At 42.2% G+C, this 20,660-nt stretch overlaps 1 protein-coding gene across 1 annotated transcript; it reads right to left on the reverse strand.

The window, feature by feature from the left end:
• Nucleotides 1–2,535: 2,535 nt before the first annotated feature.
• LOC308437559 (uncharacterized protein C6orf163 homolog) lies at nt 2,536–12,684 on the reverse strand (the record flags this gene model as incomplete). Its single annotated transcript, XM_080938645.1, has 5 exons — nt 2,536–2,968; nt 5,060–5,262; nt 6,777–6,884; nt 9,210–9,304; nt 12,537–12,684. The coding sequence occupies 5 exons, from the start codon at nt 12,682–12,684 to the stop codon at nt 2,536–2,538; spliced, it is 987 nt and encodes a 328-aa protein (XP_080794771.1).
• Between the last annotated feature and the right edge of the window lie 7,976 nt (nt 12,685–20,660).

A 20,660-nucleotide genomic window follows, 5' to 3' on the forward strand; every position in this document is an offset into this window, starting at 1 on the left:
AGCCCAAGCCGCAGACTGGTAACCGTGGAGACAGAGCAGGACGCCAGAAGCTGGGGGCGGGGCCTGACTATGGGGGTGGAGCCAGAGGGCGGGCCCGGCTGGGATGGGCCCCTGGGATGGCGACTTGAGTAGAGGGGGTGTTCTCCCTGGTCTCCCAGGAGACAAAGCAGAAGAACTCAAGTCCCAGGCGACAAAGGCGCTTTTGCTACTCCTCAGTTTTAAGGCAATGAAATATGAGTTCTAAAACAAAGGTTGAATGTACAGACGCTGTTCCTGTTAACTTGCTAGCGTGGAAAAATGGAAAATATATCCATTGAAGAGAATGAAAACGCCTTGGAATTATCAATGGTTATAGTTTTCCAAAGAATGCTTTCATGTTCACTTTCTCAAAGGAAGTCTACGTCCGCTTGTTCCAAAATGCCACAGTAAAACTTTTCATTCAGGAAGTATTTTCACATTAGGTATGGTAATTAGGCTCACAGTCCCAGCCCTTGAGATGCTGAGATGGGAAAGCGCAGTTTTAAGACACCATACACTGTATAGTAAGACTCCACCCCCACCACCCATAAGATGCCAGTAAGGAAACCTGTGCATTTGTTTTCTTGAGAGAGGGTCTTACTGTGATCCCAGCATCTAAGAGACACGGACAGGAGGATCCAGGCTTTATAGGAAAATCCTGCCACATCTGCTACTGATGCGAAAAGGAAGATGGGAATGCAGTTCTTAGTACAGTGTCTGTAAATAAAATCATCACTGTTATGACTGACTGGGCTTCCAGCCTTTCTGGAACTCAGCTTTCCTGTTCTAACATGGCACCAATTTAAAAAGAAACATGGAGGATCTAGAATTGATAAAAAATAATGGTAAAAAAATCTTACCGGGAAAAATTAGATGTTACACACACACACACACACAAATGACTGGATTTAATGTTTCAGAAGACCAGATTAGAAATCGACATACATTGATGTATTTAACTTAAAAAAAAAGTAAGTAGGGCTGACGAATTTTGAATAACTACTGCTCAATCAGAATTTTTTATGCCCAGCTAAAGGACTGAGAAAAATGGAACCGCACCCAGACACGATCTGCCAGGGTATCTCAGAAACATGTCATGGAAAGCCGAGCAAAGCCAGGGAGGTTCGATATAACTGGATTACAGTTAAATAGACCAAGAAACTTTACAAAGCAGGAAACAAAGCCCTCTTAGACACAGAGGTCTAGTTTGGGGAGCTTCCCACATTCCGTGAGACTGACACAAAGGCAGACTATGGGAACCAGAGATGCTAAGAAAACTGGCCCTAGGATTTCAGTTAGAGACATCCTGAGGAGTAGAAAAAAAGGAGGTACCTTTTATAACAGCAGCACAGGAAACACTAGGGAAGCCCTCTCTTTTTAGTGCTATATTTGACAGGGCAAGTGTGTGCCACTGTTTCAAAAAGACCCCTACACGGGGCTGGAGAGATGGCTCAGTGGTTAAGAGCACTGACTGCTCTTCCAGAGGTCCTGAGTTTAAATCCCAGCAACCACATGGTGGCTCACAACCATCTGTAATGAGATCTGATGCCCTCTTCTGGTATGTATGAGGACAGCGATAGTGTGCTAACATACATAAAATAAATAAATCTCAAAACAAAACAAAAAAGAAAAGAAAAGAAAAATGGTTAAGGCTTGAGGCTTAATAGTGATGTTTTGGGTATCAAGTTGACAAGGGGTCCATTGTAATGGCTGGTTTTGTGTCAACTTGACACAAGCTGGAGTTATCACAGAGAAAGGAGCCTCAGTTGAGGAAATTCCTCCATGAGATCCAGCTGTAAGGCATTTTCTCAACTACTGATCAAGTGGGGAAGGGCCCAGCCCATTGTGGGTGGTGTCATCCCTGGGCTGTTAGACCTGGGTTCTATAAGCAGGCTGAGCAAGCCAGGGGGAGCAAGCCAGTAAGTAACATCCCTCCATGGCCTCTGCATCAGCTCCTGCTTCCTGACCTGCTTGAGTTCCAGTCCTGACTTCCTTTGGTAATGAACAGCAATGTGGAAATTGTAAGCTGGGTAAACCCTTTCCTCCCCAACCTGCTTCTTGGTCCTGATGTTTGTGCAGAAATAGAAACCCTGACTAAGACTTTAATAAGCTTTGGAATATTTTAGATTTCCGTGAAAACATTCACATCACAGAAGAGAGAGAGAGAGAGAGAGAGAGAGAGAGAGAGAGAGAGAGAGAGACAGACAGACAGAGAGAGAGAGACAGAGAGACAGACAGAGGGAGGGAGGGAGGGAGGGAGGGAGGGAGAAAAAACAGGGCAAAGAACATCAGGGTACTAGAACATGTTTGAAAATGTCATACAAGATTTCATTACTTTGAGAAAGAGAGGGAGAAAGAAGAAAAGAAGGTATCTGTAACTGTTGTGATAATTTCAAAAGGCAGTTGAAAATTCATACAACCCAACAGCTCCCTGACCACATATCAACAACTGGTTTGGAGTACATTTATTTAGTTTTGGAACGCTGTCTTTTGTGGTGATTTTTCAGCCAAAGACCTCTAATCAGTACTCTTGTCATTGTCCTTAGTAAGAGCGGAAGGCGTTTTCTTTCTTTCGGGCAGAATGAAGTCGGCGTGTCCGGGGTAGAGCTTGGGGAAGGTGTAATTGATATAATTCTGAAATGCAGCTCTGGTTTCCTGTAGTTCCTCCTCCAGAAAATCTTTCCAGTTTGTCATGATTCCTAGTTGCTTTGCCACAGACAGCAGCTCCCCCTGGGTATTAGCCAGTTTGCCCATCACGTTGTCAAGGGTGGCCTGGTGTGTTTTTTCTGCCTCCTGAAGCACCTCCTGAGCTTCTTCTTGCTTCTGCCTCTGGGCCATGCCGTAGTAGACATTCATCTCGTGTTCCTTTGCTTTTATCAGCTGGCCCAAGCTCGCCTTCTGGTCTTTAATAGCTGTCACACCAGTATTCACAAGTTCCTCCAGGGCCTTGCTACAAAAGATCATATGAATTTGCCAATTAGATCGATTGGCCACTAAGAAACAGTGATTTACCATGAATCACAGAAGCGTCGTTAACCTGAGAGGTCGCCTGGTGTAGATGAGCTTTCAGACTATATTAGCTATCAATAATCAATCTCAAAATAGCTCTCAGAGGCTGCCCATGAGCTTCTGGGGCAAAACCGCTAGTGTGATGTCTAATGGTAGCATGGGGAATCTGAGTTCACTCTGGCCATTGTACTTACAAAACGTTTGAAGGTTGAGGTTAGAGCCCTAAACCCATAACCAAGAGCCTGATATCAATTCAGCTGATTTTTATTTCTTTGAGACAGTGTCATTCATGTTTGGTTTCCGTCACTTTGAGTAGACTTGAACCAATTATGTAACTTAGGCTGACCTCCAACTCTTTTCTATTTTTGAGATTATAATATAATTACATCATCCCTCCCTTTTCCTTCCTTTGAATCCCCCCCACTACTCCTTACTCATTCAAATTATGTTCTTTTCATTAATTGTTGTTACATGCATATGTGTGTTATACATATGCATATAAATGTATATTCCTGAATAGAACCTACTCAATATGTAAAATGTTACTTGTATGTGTGTTTCGGCTGACCACTTGGTATTGGGTAACTGTGTTCTGTAGTCCTCCCTGGGGAGGACTCTTTCTCCTGCTCCCAGCATCCCTTGGTTGCCTGTAGTTCTGAAAGGAGAAGTGGAGCTTCATGGGTTTTCTCCTGTCGACTTTGAATACCTGGTGTTGCTCTTGTTTGGCTCATGTTAGGCAGCCATGTAGGCAGGCTTTGTGAGTGTAGCTTCTGACATTATTGGAAACAAAATCTCACAGCAAACTCCCTGATCCTTACCTCAAACTCTCGATCCACCTAAGTGCTGGGTGCTGAGATTATAGGCCAAAGCCACAAAACCCTAGTTCCTCATCTTTAGGATAAAAGGAAGCAATCTTTATACTCATAGGCTAGCTTAACGTTTCATCTTGACTTAACCTGAGCTATATTTAATTTAAACTATCCCTAACTTTCTGATCACAAAACCCAAATCCTTTAATAATCAAAATTACTAAGAAATAAAAAAAAACACAATTTATATAAGTTTTATCTATTGACATTAACAGGATTGGGGGCTAAAAGACAAACAATTAAAAAACACATTTATCAATCAATGTTAAATAACAATAAATTAGTTACACTTTAACACAAATACTTTGATGTAAAACATTTTCCCAAATAAAATATATTTGGTGAAGACTGACATAGGTTTGCATTCATTTGAAAAATTCTTTTATGTATGGCTTCAAACAAAGCAGTTTTCATATTATTTTAGCTACTGTGACACCTTATGTATTAAAACTCTTAGAACTATAACATTCTTCAGGGAAAGAGGAACAAAAGAAATAACATCATCTTCTTGTCAAAGAGTGAGTTCGTTTCTGGACACACACACACACACACACACACACACACACACACATATATATATATCTCAAGGACATAGTCATTGTTGTGTGAAGTGTGTTTGGGGAGACAAAGAATGTACAAGAGGCAGTGGAAAGGGACTTGTATGTTTCCATCCACACATTTCCGTAGAGTGGATACTTTAATGTCCTCATCTATTCGTTTACAAGGCACATGCACAACAGTGTGTGAACAGGCTGGAAACAATGATCCTTGCATGTTTATGGAAACATGTTTATTGATTCTTCTCAGCCTTTCAATACTGGAGATAGAAGATGGGAAGCTGATATTGAGAAGCATTGCTTACTAGAAGGGGATGGAGCATGGCTGGGAATAAGATAAGGAGCTTTCCAGAAGCATTGGTAGCTTTCAACCCCTTAAGGTGTGTGAGATACTTACACACTTATGCGATCATTTTTCCTAAATCAACCTTTCTCCCTCCTCCCCACTCCCTCCCCACTTCGTTTGTGAATATTGGTATTTGATATATCCCACAATAAAACCAGCAAATGCTGGGCAGTTCAGTTATACGCCTTGGCCTTGTTTCTTTCTCTAGGTGGGTTTCAGCAGAGTCAGATGCTACTTTGCAGACGTGTTCTCCAGAGTACCTTTTCTGCTCCCCAAGAATTTTCTGGGCAATCTCTCTCTCTTCCTCCCTGGCTCTCTCCACAGCCTCCATCTTCTCCCGGTGACATTCCATCATCACCCTCTGGATCCGATGGACCATACGCTGTTCTGCAGCTGTGTGCTCTCTCTTCAACTCATTATCCATCTGTTGGATCATCTCCACCTTGGTTTTAGCTTCTACAGCCTTAAAGAAAGGGTTGGAGAACTGGACTTAGATATTACAAGTCTGCTGTCTTAAAATGAAGACTCCTAGTCGAGAACCATGATTAACTCAATATAATGAATACCTATTAAACAGGTGATTTAAAAGTAGTTGTGAATCAATCAGTTAAGCAAAATATTCAGACTCTCCCCCCTCTGTGGTGTGTGCTTGTGTGTGTGTGTGTGTGTGTGTGTTATGCATAGCTGCTCCCTTTTCCCAGTTGGTCCTAGGACAAGGACAGTTCATTTAACCTTATTTGGCACACAATTAGTATATGCTAGGTGCTCTTTGTTGAAACATGAATGTTTCATTCACAAGCCTGTAGTTTGCTAAGCTACTTATCCGTCTTGTTGTTGGGATATCTGCCACTTTCCTGTAGCCTCTGGCCATGTATCTAGCCCTCGGTCTATCTCTTAGAGATAGTTCTGTACAAATTTGATGATAGTTCTGTACTCTGGTCCTTTGAACAGGTTTTATGACAGAGATATCGAATAAAGCAGTGAATCTCTTTACTTGCAATGTTGACCAGTTTGCAAGTTACCAAGTTCCTCTTAGCCAGCCTTTGTCTCTAACCACAGAGGGATGGATAATGGAAATGTGGTATGTATCCACAGTGGATTTTGTTGTTGTTGATTTCAGGGAAATTGATGCAACTAGAGATAATTATGAATTAATCTGATCTCAGAAAGGGACCCCATTCCCCACAGTAGCTGCCTTAGCCAGCTGCACATAACACCCTGAGCCCTGGGCTACCTTTGTTGCTTTAGAGAATATTAAAGGCAGGGAAACTATAATGTATGTGCATATGCATAAGCATATATTCCTGGCATGTGTGGTTCCTAGATATTACATTGATATATAAAACCACGTATGGATACATGATATAAAAGTAAAAGAAAACTGTCCAGAGAAACAAAGAAAACCATTAGGAGGGGTGAGAATGAGGAGAGAGGGCTTAGAGGTAGCATTCTCTACATACGAAATATACTTACAGATACATGTATATACATGTGACTGGTCAAAGTTTCCTAAGAACCCAGGCATGGACTTGGCTAATATTTAATTAAAGCTGGCTTCAAATTTGGCTCAGAAAAGATGCAAATTTAGAAAAAATTTTGGAACCAAAAGCCCAGCAGGGAGAAGACAGGTTGATGTATTGATTCAATGTTTTGAGTCCCTGCCTTGTCAAGGCACAGTACTGGACAGAGCTAACATAGTGACAGGACAGAGTGCCCTGTGGAGGCTGTGGTCACATCAGCGAGCCAGACACTAAACAACCGATCCTATCCTCCATCAGTGTCAGCGATGCCACAAGAGCACTACTACAGGTGATGATAGCCCAGCTTCCCTCACAACTTCCATGAAAACACTAATGACTACCCTGCCCATTCTTCCCGAGTCAACTAACAGAAGTCCTTTCGCTTTACTTAAACACTTAAAAAAAAAAAAAAAAAAAAAAAAAAGGCAATGGATAGGTAGGTCCTTCTATAAAGAACCTTTAAGTCTTTTTGATGCTGTTCTTCCAGAATCCGAATTTCAAATTTGTGTCTAGCATCTGCATCTTCAAGTGCTTGGTCCACTGCTTGTTTCTTGAGCTCTTCAGCCTTAGAAAGAAAAGGTTCACGTGTCCATTAATGTTTCCGGGTAAGCATAGAGAAGCAGCTGGTCACCACTGAGGAAGCCGGTAAGTTACGTGTTCACGCTTCGTGGAAACTAGCACCCACCGTGGAGTGCTGCGGTTCCCACCCCACTCCCCACAGTAGCTGCCTTAGGGGCACATAACACCCTGAGCCCTGGGCTACCTTCGCTGCTTTAGGGATTATTAAAGGCAGGGAAACTATAATGTGTGTGCATATGCATAAGTTTATGTATGCAGCTGAGTGTGTTAATCTAGAACTAGAGAAGGGGACAGACAAGGAGCTAAGGAGGGAGCGTAAATACTCCTGAGGTCCACCAGGCTTTCAGAGAAGAATTTATATTAGATGATTTAAAGAAAATACTCAGGCCCAGGGTCAGCTTAGACTCAAATGGTATACGATTAATAAAATGGATTGGGATATTTAAGTATCTTGATGGCTCTTACCATCGGATTTTTATTGCTATTAGAGTTTTAGGAATCATGCCTTATCTTGTCCAAAAGAGCTTTAATTCTCTTTAGATGGTCGTTTATTTCAACCCATCTGTGACTGGGAAAACTGGGGGCATGGGTCAGAGGCTTTACTCAGTGGCTACTATGAGCAAAGCTGTAGCTACATCCTCCAGTCTTCAAACTGCCCCTGGCTCTCAATAGCCATGGATCCAGGAGCCGGGATTTTGTTTTATTAGCTTGTTTCTTTCACATGGGTCCCTTCTTAGATTGCACAGGTTAGTCTTGGTCTTGCCAGTATTGTCCTGTCCCAGCCTCCCTCTGCCCCAGCCTCTCCCTGCCTCAGCCTCTCCCTGCCCCAGCCTCCCCCTGCCCCAGCCTCCCCCTGCCCCAGCCTCCCCCTGCCCCAGCCTCTCCCTGCCCCAGCCTCTCCCTGCCTCAGCCTCCTCTGTAGCTGGGCCTGTAGGAATGCACCATGGTGAATTCAAGGACTTTAAAGACAGTAAATAAGGAAGATAAGGCATTTGGAGAAATAGGCATTTAGTTCAGAAGTATTTATTATGTAGTGCACATATTGCTAGTCCTTAATGAATATAAAAGCCCTTAATAAACAATTTACAACAAAGATCACCCCTTTTAAGTTTCAGTCAAATGGGAATAAAGTGGCCAGACTCATTTATGCAGAGAGAAACTTAGAAGGAAGAAGGTTCTTGACAGGACCTGCTCCTTACTAAGTTTCACTTGCGTCAAGTGAATTCCTCCCCACAGTGCTGTGAGAAGGGAGTTACTACTACCCTTCCTTACAGGTAAAAAAGCCAAGAATCCAGAGGGCAAAGAACATGCCCAAGACTGAGTTTGTCAGGACGCTGTGGTCTATCCATCCTGCTTTCTGAATGTACAGGCTTAGATAACGACGGCGTGAGGAACGGTGGCATGGAAACCGTGGCGTGGGAACCGTGAGGAACTGTGGCGTGGGGGCCGTGAGGAACTTTGGCGTGGGGGCCGTGAGGAACTGTGGCGTGGGGGCCGTGAGGAACTGTGGCGTGGGGGCCATGGTGTGGGAACCGTGAGGAACTGTGGCGTGGGGGCCATTGTGTAGGGACCGTGAGGAACTGTGGCGTGGGGGCCGTGAGGAACTGTGGCGTGGGGGCCGTGGTGTAGGGACCGTGAGGAACTGTGGCGTGGGGGCCGTGAGGAACTGTGGCGTGGGGGCCGTGAGGAACTGTGGCGTGGGGGCCGTGAGGAACTGTGGCGTGGGGGCCGTGAGGAACTGTGGCGTGGGGGCCGTGGCGTGGGAACCGTGAGGAACTGTGGCGTGGGGGCCGTGAGGAACTGTGGCGTGGGGGCCGTGGTGTAGGGACCGTGAGGAACTGTGGCGTGGGGGCCATTGTGTAGGGACCGTGAGGAACTGTGGCGTGGGGGCCATGGTGTGGGAACCGTGAGGAACTGTGGCGTGGGGGCCGTGGTGTAGGGACCGTGAGGAACTGTGGCGTGGGGGCCGTGAGGAACTGTGGCGTGGGGGCCATTGTGTAGGGACCGTGAGGAACTGTGGCGTGGGGGCCGTGAGGAACTGTGGCGTGGGGGCCGTGGTGTAGGGACCGTGAGGAACTGTGGCGTGGGGGCCGTGGCGTGGGAACCGTGAGGAACTGTGGCGTGGGAACCGTGAGGAACTGTGGCGTGGGGGCCGTGGCGTGGGAACCGTGAGGAACTGTGGCGTGGGGGCCGTGAGGAACTGTGGCGTGGGGGCCGTGGCGTGGGAACCGTGAGGAACTGTGGCGTGGGGGCCGTGGCGTGGGGGCCGTGGCGTAGGGACCGTGGCGCATGGTCATCTCTGAACCCTTACCTTTTCCCACACTTTGGCTTCTGCTTTTTTAATGTTTTCCTTGAGCACTGCCTCTTGCACCTGCTCTTCTTGGTGCAGAATACTAGCCCCAATATCTGTGTATTTGGAGAGAAATGATTACAGGCCCCTGAGGATTGTTTTCTGACTCGCCTTTCTATCACTAGCAAAATTATTTGTGCGGGCTGTCTACGAAGCATGTCTTTTTAGGTGATAGTGAATTATTCTCATTATTTTTGGCACAAGGAATTAGGACTATCGTGCTAAGCATGCGCCTTTCCTCCACCACCCTGCCTGCAACCTCTTCTTTAAAGACACTTGTTGGAAGGGGAGCCTTCACTAACCGATTCAGATGGAACCCACCACACAGGCCTGCATGGAGTCCAGTACCTTTCTTCACACCCAGTCCAAACAGCAGGCAAGAAAACGTCCTGCACACTGTGGTTCACTCAACGCAGAACACGGATTCACACGCTTTGTAGAGCCTCAGTCCCTTCCCCTTCCCTGCTCTGTCAGATGCGTTCTTTAATACATCACGTACATGCCTTTCACTAACCTGCTGGGCTTCTGTCTGTCAGCTGTGGGGTGCACTAGTTTCTAGTTGATCATTACTCTGTCAGTGGCCTAACTTGACTTCCATATTATAACATCGCTGATTACCATCTTCCCTCAAAGTGTGACTCTAGAGGAGGTAGACGCGAAGCCTGATAAGCAGGGACAGATCTGGACCTGGAGCTAAGGACTGAGCCCTTTGATCTCAGCACTGCACAAGTTCTCACCTGACATGGCCTAACATTCTTATAGGACCTAGTCTGAAAATCCTTACAGTAGGATGCTGTGCATCTGTGTGCTGCTCAACGTATCCTGCGGTGGTAACAGGTCTTTTCTTAACAACTCCCTCACTTGATTGTCATAGTAAGAATGCTAATAGCATCATCTCCCTCCCTCCCTCTCTTCCTCCCTTACTCCTTTTCCCCTCCCCCTTCCTCCCCCCTCTTTCCTTCCTTCCTCCTTCCCCTTCCTCCCTCCCTTCCTCCCTCCTCTTCCTTCCCCCTTCCTCCCTGCTTCCTCCCTCCCTCCCTTACTCTCCCTCCCTTCTTCCCTCCCTACTTCCCCCTCCCTCCTCCCTTCCTCCCTCTGTACTTCCCCCTCCCTTCACCCTCCCTCCTCCCTCCCTTCCTTCCTTCTATAAACTCGTCTGGAATCAGGCACCTATTCAAGCTATACTCTTCCCTAATATTTTACACAGAGGACATAAAGAGAAAATAGCTTCTTTTCCTCTGGGATTTCTAAGCTGGGGTAAGAGATGTTAGAACCATTTGTGTTCATTTTCTAGACACTGGAGTGGGCCTGACTCAGTACCAGCCCAGCAATTGACTGACTGTGAGCAGTAGATTGGAATCTCGGTGACCTGGAGTTCTTGTTAAAAGGAAGAAGACACTCCTTCACAGCCTTTTGTGTTTTGTTCTAGGTTGTTTCCATCATCTACAGCTGAAAGATATACTCTGTGGAATTAGACACTGCCACTAGATCGCTAACGACCATTTTACTTATAGGATTTATTGTCATTTATTTTAAACTGCATGAAGGACTGTCTGTCTGTCTGTCTGTATAGGCACTCTCAGGGGCCAGAGACTCCCTGGCGCTGTAGTTACAAACAGATGCTGTGGGTGCTGGGACTGAAGGTGGGTTCTCTGCAAAAGCAGCAAGTGCTCTTAACTGCTGACCTCCAGTGCCCCTGCCACACGGGTGAGTCTTAAAACATAAAGCAGGAGACACCGTTCTAGAAAGGATGCAGATTGTATTATAAAATCTCAGCCCTGTGTACATCAGCACATTCATAAAATGTAATGCAGATGTAGGGTGCTGTTATCCTTTCACTGTTTAATATCACACCTGCTGTTCTCAGCCTTAGCTGCAGAGAAGCCTTAACTTGACTTGTAAGGGGAAAGAGATTTGTGAGTGTTGTGTGCCAGACTTGGAGATCATTCTTGTTGCACAGATTCCCCGGGTTGACAGTGTACCAAAATTATAAGAAATTGGTTTGAAAAGTTGGGGTCTGTGGGAACTCTATGACCCCTTTTTTGAAACCTATGAATCAAACTGTTCCAAAACAAAGAGTGTTTTAAAGGTGTAAGAAAACAGATGTAGGTGGTAGAGCCTGACCCTGGAGGTTGTGACTGGAAACAAAGAAACATTGTCCTGTGAAATTCTCTTGGATGCATTTCAATGTGATTTTATTTATAAAAACGCAGAACTTTCACTCTTTTGACTTATAATTAATGATAAATACAGACAGGCAAATATAAAATACTGATTTCTACATACATTTGTCTGTTCATATATCCTATGAAGTATAAGGAATCATTGAAGTATATCAAAGACTGCAGATAGCATTGTCTTGGGTCTAAAAATTATTTTAGAGATTACAGTTAATAATCCATACCAAAAATTTACTGAAATTTCAATTCAGTTGGAACCAATGTCTTAAAAGATGATTATAATTCTATTTCCCTTGTCTTTTAGTTCAGATTTGTAACTTCTCTTGGTAAATTAGGCATGAAACCAAGTAACCATGAGTTTGCCACATACTTGGGAAAGAAAACGGGAAAAATATTTTAAAGAGTCCTTTAAAAATATACATAAAATCTAGGATCAGATTGAAATTTTTCTGGGTGTAAATGAAGAATGGAAAATTTGAATTTTAACTTGTTTGCTTATATACTATATACCTGTGTAATAAATACTCCTATTTTATTTGTCTGTATCTGCTTTTGTCACTAGCTACAAAGTAACGGCTAAGTGTCTTCCACTCATTAATTGGGGTATTTAGATATTCTCTGTCTTGAAAGTCCCCAAGTATAGGCAAAGAACGCATATTTACTATGATGTTCCAGGTGTTAAATAGGTACAATATTTCATTAAAGCTTCAAAACAACTTAAAAGATACATATTAATGTTCTTATTTATAACAAGAAACAGTGAGAGGCTGAAAACTCTACCCCTTTCAAGACACTGTGAAGTAGAGCAGCCACATTCCAACTTGTTACCGTTTCATGATGGATTCCTACAGAGACCAGCAACCTCAGACAGAGAACCCTGACACCCAGCTATTCTACTTTAGAACAAAGGAAAAGAATAAAATTACTGCTGAGCATGTTGGCACACACACCTTCAACACCAGCACTCCAGAGACAGAGGCAGGTGGATCTCTGTGAGCTAAAGGCTGGCCTGGTCCACAGGGTGTGTTCCAGGATAGCCCAACCTATGCAGAGAGACCCTGTCTCAAAGGATTCCACCACCACCCTGCCAAAGAGTAAAATCACTTACCCAGGATATCTTTGTGAGTATAGAAGCGTGTCTTAAATGGCTTGTATTCGTGGATCCGTTTGAAGGTTTCACCGAAAGGGGCTGGTGGAATTATTTTATTGCAAACCGCACAGCAAACAAAATTAGTATAATCTGGATTTCTGATCATAGTTAAATTTCTGGTATTTTTTACTACTTACAGGTAAAATAATATTGGGATCAGAAAAAAAGGTGGTGGTTTCAAGAGAAGCTAGAAGTCTACAATAGATGGAGGTGGGGACAGGGATTCAAGATTCTTCTAGAGTCTGGCAAGGACTAACCAATTCATCGTGGTTAGGCGGTGGCTGTATGTCTAAAGAATGGAGCTACCAGCCTCTGCCTTTCAAGGTTGAGCACTGGGTTGGGGAGAGATCCGGAGTTTCTCCCTCCCAGTGTCTAGCATTAAGTTGTCAACTTACTCAACAACTGTTGCTAGGTAAGACAAGCTTTGCTCATAAAAGCAACCTGAAATAATGTCAAGTGAGAGCTAGTCATTCCCCTGAGTTTCCTCTTGCTGCTGTAAGTGAACACAGTCTTCATGACTCATCTACAACACAATTTATCCTACTGAATTTCGGGAAGCCAGAATCCAAAATGATTTTATTTAGGGTTAAAACCAAAATACCGAGAGGCTGGCTCCCTTAGACCAGTGACAGCTCTCAACCGGTCGCTTGTGGCCCCTTTGGCAAATCTGTCATTAACTATTTACATTACAGTTCAAAACAGGAACAAAATTACAGCTTTGAAGTAGCAATGAAAATGATTTTATGGTTGCGGGTGACAGCAGTGTGAGGAACTGTATTAAAGGGCTGCAACATTAGGAAAGTTTAGAACCAGTGCTGTAGAGGCTTTGGGAGAATTTGTTTCTTGTCTTTTCCAGCTTCAAACAGCCATACATTTTCCTAAGATTCATGTTCTCGGCTACTGTGGAGGAATCGCTCCCTTCCTCTGACCCTATGCCTCCCACTGTGAACCTTTGTGTCTACACCCAGATACTCATGAGCCAGGCTGAGTCTGCCATCTCAAATCCTACACGTGATCAGAGAGGCAAGGTCCTTTTTACGGTATACTCACAGGGGCCATAGGAGAGAACATTAGGTTGACCACATCTTAAGTGTGCTTTTGTTAAATAGTTAATCAATGTATTAATGGACAGCGGAGGCAGTCTCTGAATCATTTTCAGGTGATTATGAATGTGCTTTGGAGGCACGGCAGTAAACTGGGAAATGTAGTAGTATTCTAACAGGAAAACTACTGTCATTTAAAGTCGGTATTCACAGCCAAGTCTGATTTTCAGATTGGGATGGGCAACTTGGTCATGTTTCTATTCCTGGAATAAAATGTCATGAACAATGATAAGAAGCGTTCAGTTGGCTTATGGTTTCAGAGGGTTGAGTCTGTGATGCTGGAGCAGAGAAGTGGTGGTAGAGCAGCTGGAGAACATCTTGAACTCAAAACAGTCAGTCCTGTTACTTTGTAATTACAGGCACAATTTACTACACCAGCTTATCATGTATGATGGTTTGTATATCCCTGGCCCAGGGTGTAGCAACCATTAGGAGGTGTGGCCCTGTTGGGGGAAGTGTGTCACTGTGAGCATGGGCTTTCAGACCCTCATCATAGCTGCCTTGAGAATCAGTCTTCTCCTAGAGGCCTTTAGATCAAGTTGTACAACTCTCAGCTCTTCCTGCACCATGCCTGCCTGGATGCCGCCATGCTTTCTGCCTTGATGATAATGGACTGAACCTGTAAGCCAGCCCCAATTAAATATTGTCCTTATCAGGGCTGCCTTGGTCACCATGTCTGTTCACAGCAGTAACACCCTAACTCAGACATATGTGTTTGAAACATCATAAGTATTTTGTTCTTATCATTTTAGAGAGAAAGGGTCTATTTTCATTCTTTTGCATGCTGAGTGCCAGTTGGACCAGCACCATTTGTTGAATAGGCTGTCCTTTTTCCATTGAATGTTTACAGCTCCTTTGTCAAAAATCAGGTGACCATATACGTGAGGGCTCATTTCTGGATCTTCTATTCTATTCCATTGATCCACGTGCCTATTTCTGTACCAGTACCATGCAGTTTTCAGCACAATTGCCTTGTAATATATCTTGAGATCAGGGATAGTGATTCCCGCAGATGTTTTCTTGTTGTTGAGGATGGATTTCGCTATTCTAGGTCTTTTGTTATTCCAGATGAAATTGCACATTGATTTTTCCAACTCAATGAAGAACTGGGTTGGAATTTTGATGGAAATTGCATTGAATCTGTAGATTGCTTTTGGTAAGATGGCCATTTTTAAAATGTTGATCCTTCCAATCCATGAGCATGGGAAATCTTTCCATTTTCTGAGATCTTCCTTGATTTCCTTCTTTAGAGGTTTGAAGTTCTTGTCATACAGGTCCTTCACTTGCTTAGAGTCACACCAAGGTATTTCATAGTTTTTGTGACTATTGTGAGTGGTATCTTTTTCCTAATTTCTTTCTCCACATTTGTCCTTTGAATATAGGAAGGCTACTGATTTGTTTGAGTTAATTTTATATCCAGCCATTTTGCTGAACTTGTTTATCAGCTGTAGGAGTTCTCTGGTGGAATTTGTGGGGTCGCTTAAGTACACTATCATGTCATCTGCAAATAGTGATGTTTTTACTTCTTCCTTTCCAATTTGTATACCTTTGATTTTCTTTTGCTGTCTAATTGCTCCAGCCAGGACTTCCAGTACTATGTTGAATAGGTAGGGGGAGAGTGGGCAGCCTTGTCGAGTCCCTAATTTTAGTGGGATTGCATCAAGTTTCCCACCGTTAAGTTTGAAACTGAAAACGACTCTGACAGCCTGAGTTCAATTCCTAAAGCCCACATGGCTGACCAGAACTGACATCTACAAGTTATCATTTAACTTCTACATGTATACTGTGGAATGTATACCCATACCCAATAAACAAATACATTTTTGAAAAGAATTTATTTTCATTCTTTAAAAGACAGGTCTTATCATATAGCCTTGAGTTTCTGACTGATCTGAAATTCCCAGAGATTCACTGTCTCCCTGTTTTCCATGAGCTGATGTTAAAGGCATCTGCCACACTCTAGTCCAAATTAATTTCCTCGGTGCCTGCGAGCCTCTGCCCCTTCCACAGTTGCATGCCGATTGGTGCTATCACTGTTCATGTCTTGCTTAGGTAGCCATATTGTTACAGTATCATGGGTGAAACTTTCCTGTCATTTTCTGGACCTGTGGCTTTTACAATCTTTCTGCCTCCTCTTTCTTGACGCTCCCTCAGCAAGTGTTCCTTTGTGTGCAGGGGCTGTGTTGTAGATGTAACCATTGGTGGTGGCCCCCATCAGTTCTTTGCATTTGACCTGCTGTGCAGTTCTGTAATAGTCTCTGGTTAGTGCCAACTTCCTGGATGAGGAATGGCAGTACACCTCCCTGTGACTATTATATTGATTTAGTAAAGTGACTGTAGTAGATTAATCTCTAAGATCCATCACTTTACAAGCCCTGTTAGGTGAACTTAAGACAATGTTTATTAATTTTATTCATTATCTTATATTGATCAATTCCTGAAGTTTCCCGGGTACTAAAGGAGTTCTTGTAATATAGAGTTGGAAAAAAAACCAGGTTTTTTACTTTTCCAGATAAATTTAAGAATTGCTCTTTCCATGTCTTTGAAGAACTGTGTTGGGATGTCAATGGGGATTGTGTTGAATCTGTAGATCACTTTTGGTAGGATGGCCATTTTTACAATGTTAATTCTGCCAATCCATGAGCATGGGAGATCTCTCCATTTTCTGAGATCTTCAACTTTTTTCTTGAGAGTCTTGAAGTTCTTATAATACAGATCTTTCACTTGTTTGGTTAGTGTTACCCTCAAGATATTTTATATTATTTGTGACTATTGTGAAGGTATTCCCTAATTTCTTTCTTAGCCTGTTTATCATTTGTATAAAGCAAGGCTGCTGATTTGTTTGAGTTAATTTTATATCTGGCCACTTTGCTGACGTTGTTCCCGAGCTGTAGAAGTTCTCTGGTAGAATATTTGGAGTAGTATATGCACACTATCATATCATCTGCAAATAGTGATACCTTGACTTTTTCTTGTTGTCCATTTGTATACATTTGACTTCTTTTTGTTGTCTTATAGTTTTAGCTAGCACTTTGAGTACTACATTGAATATATATGGGAAGAGTGGGCATCTTGTCCCTGATTTTAATGGGATTTCTTTAAGTATATCTCCATTTAATTTGATATTGGCTGTTGGTTTGCTGTAAATTGCTTTTACTATGTTTAGGTATGGGCCTTGAATTCCTGATCTCTACAATATTGTTAACTTGAAGGGGTGTTGTATTTTGTCAAATACTTTCTCAGTATCTAATGAGATTATCATGTGACTTTTTTTCTTTGAGTTTGTTTATATAGTGGATTATGTTAATGGATTTTCATATATTGAACTAACCTTGCATTCCTGGAATGAAACCTACTTGATCATGGTGAATAATGGTTTTGGAGTGTTCTTGGATACAGTTTGCAAGAATTTTATTGAGTATTTTCACATCAATATTCACAAGTGAGATTGGTCTGAAGCTCTCTTTTTTGATTGGGTCTTTGTGTGGTTTAGGTTTCAGAGTAATTGTGACTTCATAAAATGAATTAAGTGGTCTTCCTTCTGTTTCTATTTTATTGAGAATTTTGAGGATTATTAGTATTAGGTCTTCTTTGAAGGTGTGGTAGAATCTGCACTAAAGCCATGTGGTCCTGGGCTTTCATTGGTGGGGAGGTTTTTATGACTTCTACTTCCTTAGGGAATATGGGCCTGTTTAGATAGTATCAGCCTTGATTTAACTTTCATATGTGGTATCTGTTTATAAAATCTTTTATTTCATCTAGATTTTCAGATTTTGTTGAGTATAGACTTTTGTAGTAGGATCTGATGATTTTTTAAAGTTTACTCAGTTTTTGTTATCTCCCTTTTCATTTCTGATTTTGTTAATTTGAATACTGTCTCTGGGCCCTTTAATTAGTTTAGCTAGGGGTTTATCTATTTTGTTGATTCGATCAAAGAATCAGCTTTTTTTTTTTTTTTTTTTTTTTTTTTTTGCTGATTCTTTGTATAGTTCTCTTTGTTTCTATTTGGTTGATTTCAGCCCTGAGTTTGACAATTTCCTGCCATCTACTCCTCTTGGATGTTTGCTTCTTTTTGTTCTAGAGCTCTCAGGTGTGCTGTTAAATTGCTAATTTAGGATCTCTCCAATTTCTTTACCAGGGCACATAGTGTTATCAGTTTTCTTCTTAGCACTGCTTTCCTTGTGTCCCATAAGTTTGGGAATGCTGTGTCCTCATTTTCATTGAATTCCAGGAAGTCTTTCATTTAATTTCTTTCTTTATTTCTTCCCTTACCAAGTTATCATTGAGTAGAGTATTGTTCAGTTTCCATGTGTATGTGGATTTTCTTTTGTTTTTGTCCTTATTGAAGCATTAGGCCGTGGAGATCTGATAGGATGCATGGGATTATTTCAAACTTAAAAAAAAAAAGATTTATTTATTTATTTTATAAGTACACTGTAGCTGTCTTCAGATACACCAGAAGAGGCATCAGATTCCCATTACAGATGGCTGTGAGCCACCATATGGTTGCTGGGAATTGAACTCAGAACCTCTGGAAGAGCAGTCAGTGCTCTTAACCACTGAGCCATCATTCCAGCCATTATTTCAAATTTCTTGTAATGTTTGAGGCTTGCATTGTGACTGACTATATAATGGTCAATTTTGAAGAAGGTACCATGAGGTGCTGAGAAGAAGGTGCATTTTTTTTTTGTTTTAGGATAAAATGGTCTGTAGATATCTGTTAAATCCATTTGGTTCATAATCTCTATTAGTTTCACTTTGTTTAGTTTCTGTTTCAATGACCTGTCCATTAGTGAGAGTGTGGTGTTGAAGTCTCCCACTATTATTGTGTGGAACTCAATGTGTGTTTTGAGCTTTAGTAAAATTTCTTTTATGAATGTGAGTGCCCTTGCATTTGGGGCATAGATGTTCACCATTGAGACTCTCTTGGATTTTTTTTCTTTGATGACTATGAAGTATCCTTTATCATCTTGCTTGATACCTTTTGGTTGAAAGTCTATTTTATTGAATATTAGGTTGGCAACTCCAGCTTGTTTCTTGGGGCCATTTGCTTAGAAGACTTTTTTCCAGCCTTTCACACTGAGGTAGTATCTGTCTTTGTTATTGAGGTGTGCTTCTTGAATGCAGCAAAATGCTGGATCTTGTTTGCATAGCCAGTCTGTTAGCTTATGTCTTTTTATAGATGAGTTGAGTCCATTGAAAGATGTTAAAGACAGATAAGTGTTAGTTCCTATCATTATTATTATTTATTATTTTGTAGATAGCATTTTGTGCATGTGGTTTTCTCTTTTTAGCTTTGTTTTGAGATAATTAATATCTTGTTTTTTCCTTGGTGTAGCTACCCTCTTTTTGTTGGAGTTTTCCTTCTAGAATCTTCTGTAGGGCTAGGTTCATGGATAGATACTGTTTGAATTTAGTTTTGTCCTGGAATATTTTGGTTTCTCGATCTATGTTGATTTAGAGTTTTGCTGGGTAAAGTAGCCTGGGCTAGCATTTGTGTTGTCTGTATGTCTTGTGTCTAGGCTCTTCTGGCTTTTAGTGTCTCTATTGAGAAGTCTGGTATAATTCTGATAGGTCTGCCTTTATACATTACTTGGCCCTTTTCACTTACAGATTTTAATATTTTTTCTTTATTCTGTGCATTTAGTGTTTAAGTTATTATGTGACAAAAAGATTTTTTTATTGAATATTCTCTGTATTTACATTTCAGATGTTATCCCCTTTCCCCCAGTCCCATCCTTCCTCCCTCTCCCATTGCCTCCATAAAGATGCTCCCTCTCCCAACCACCTTCTCCCCCCTCAGCTTCTTGGCATTCCCCTACACTGGGAAAACGAGCCTTTACTGGACCAAAGTCGTCCCCTCCCATTGTTGCCAGAGAATGCTATTCTCTGCTGCATATGCACCTGGAGCCATGGGTCTCTCTCCATGAGAACTCATTAGTTGGTGTTTTAGTCTCTGGGAGTTTTGGTGGGCTTGGTTAGTTGGTAATTTTATTCTTCCCATGGGGTTGCAGACCCTTTCAGCTCCCTTAGTCCTTTCTCTAGCTCCTTCATTGGGGTCCCCGTGTTCAGCCTGATGGTTAACTGCAAGCATCCTCTTCAGTATCCGTATGACTCTGGCAGAGCCTCTAAGGAGGCATCCATATCAGGTTCTTGCCAGTAAGCACTACTTGGCAGCAGCAATAGTGGGTGGGTTTAGTGGCTCTATATGGGATGGATCCCCAGGTGAGGCAGTCTCTGGATGATCTGTTCTCCAATCCCTGCTCCTCTATTTGTCCCTTTATTCTCTCCCATGACTGTTTTGTTCTCCCTTCTAAGAACTCAGGCACCCACCTCCTGGCTTTCCTTTTCTTTGAGCTTCATAATTTCTGTGAATTGTTTTGTTACCTTACTCAGGAGGATAGCTTCAAGTTCCATCCATTTGCCTAGGAATTTCATGAAGTCATTGTTTTTAATAGCTAAGTAGAACTCCATTGTGTAAATGTACAATTTCTGTATCCATTCCTCTGTTGAAGAACATCTGGGTTCTTTCTAGCTTCTGGCTATTATAAATAGAAGATATTCTTTTCTGGTCCAATTTATTTGGTGTTCTATAGGCTTCTTGTACATTTATGACCATCTTTTTTGGGTGGTGGTGGGGGGGGTTTCTTCTATGATTACCTTGAAGACATTTTTGGGGTTCTTTGAGCTGGGAATCATTACTCTCTTCTATTATTATTCTTAGATTTGGTCTTTTCTGTTGTGTCCTGGATTTCCTGGGTGTTTTGGATTGGAAGTTTCTTACGTTTTGAATTTTCTTTGACAGTTGTGTCAAGATTTTCTAAGGTAACTTCTACACCTGAGATTCTGTTTTTCTATCTCTTGTATTCTGTTGGTGATGCTTATATTTATAATTCCTGACCTCTTTTCTGGGTTTTCCATTTCCAAGTTTGCCTCCATTTGTGTTTTCTTTATTGTTTCTACTTCCACTTTTAGGTCT

Source organism: Micromys minutus (assembly GCF_963924665.1).
Source record: "Micromys minutus genome assembly, chromosome: 26".
In the NCBI taxonomy this organism is placed as follows: Eukaryota; Metazoa; Chordata; class Mammalia; order Rodentia; family Muridae; genus Micromys; species Micromys minutus.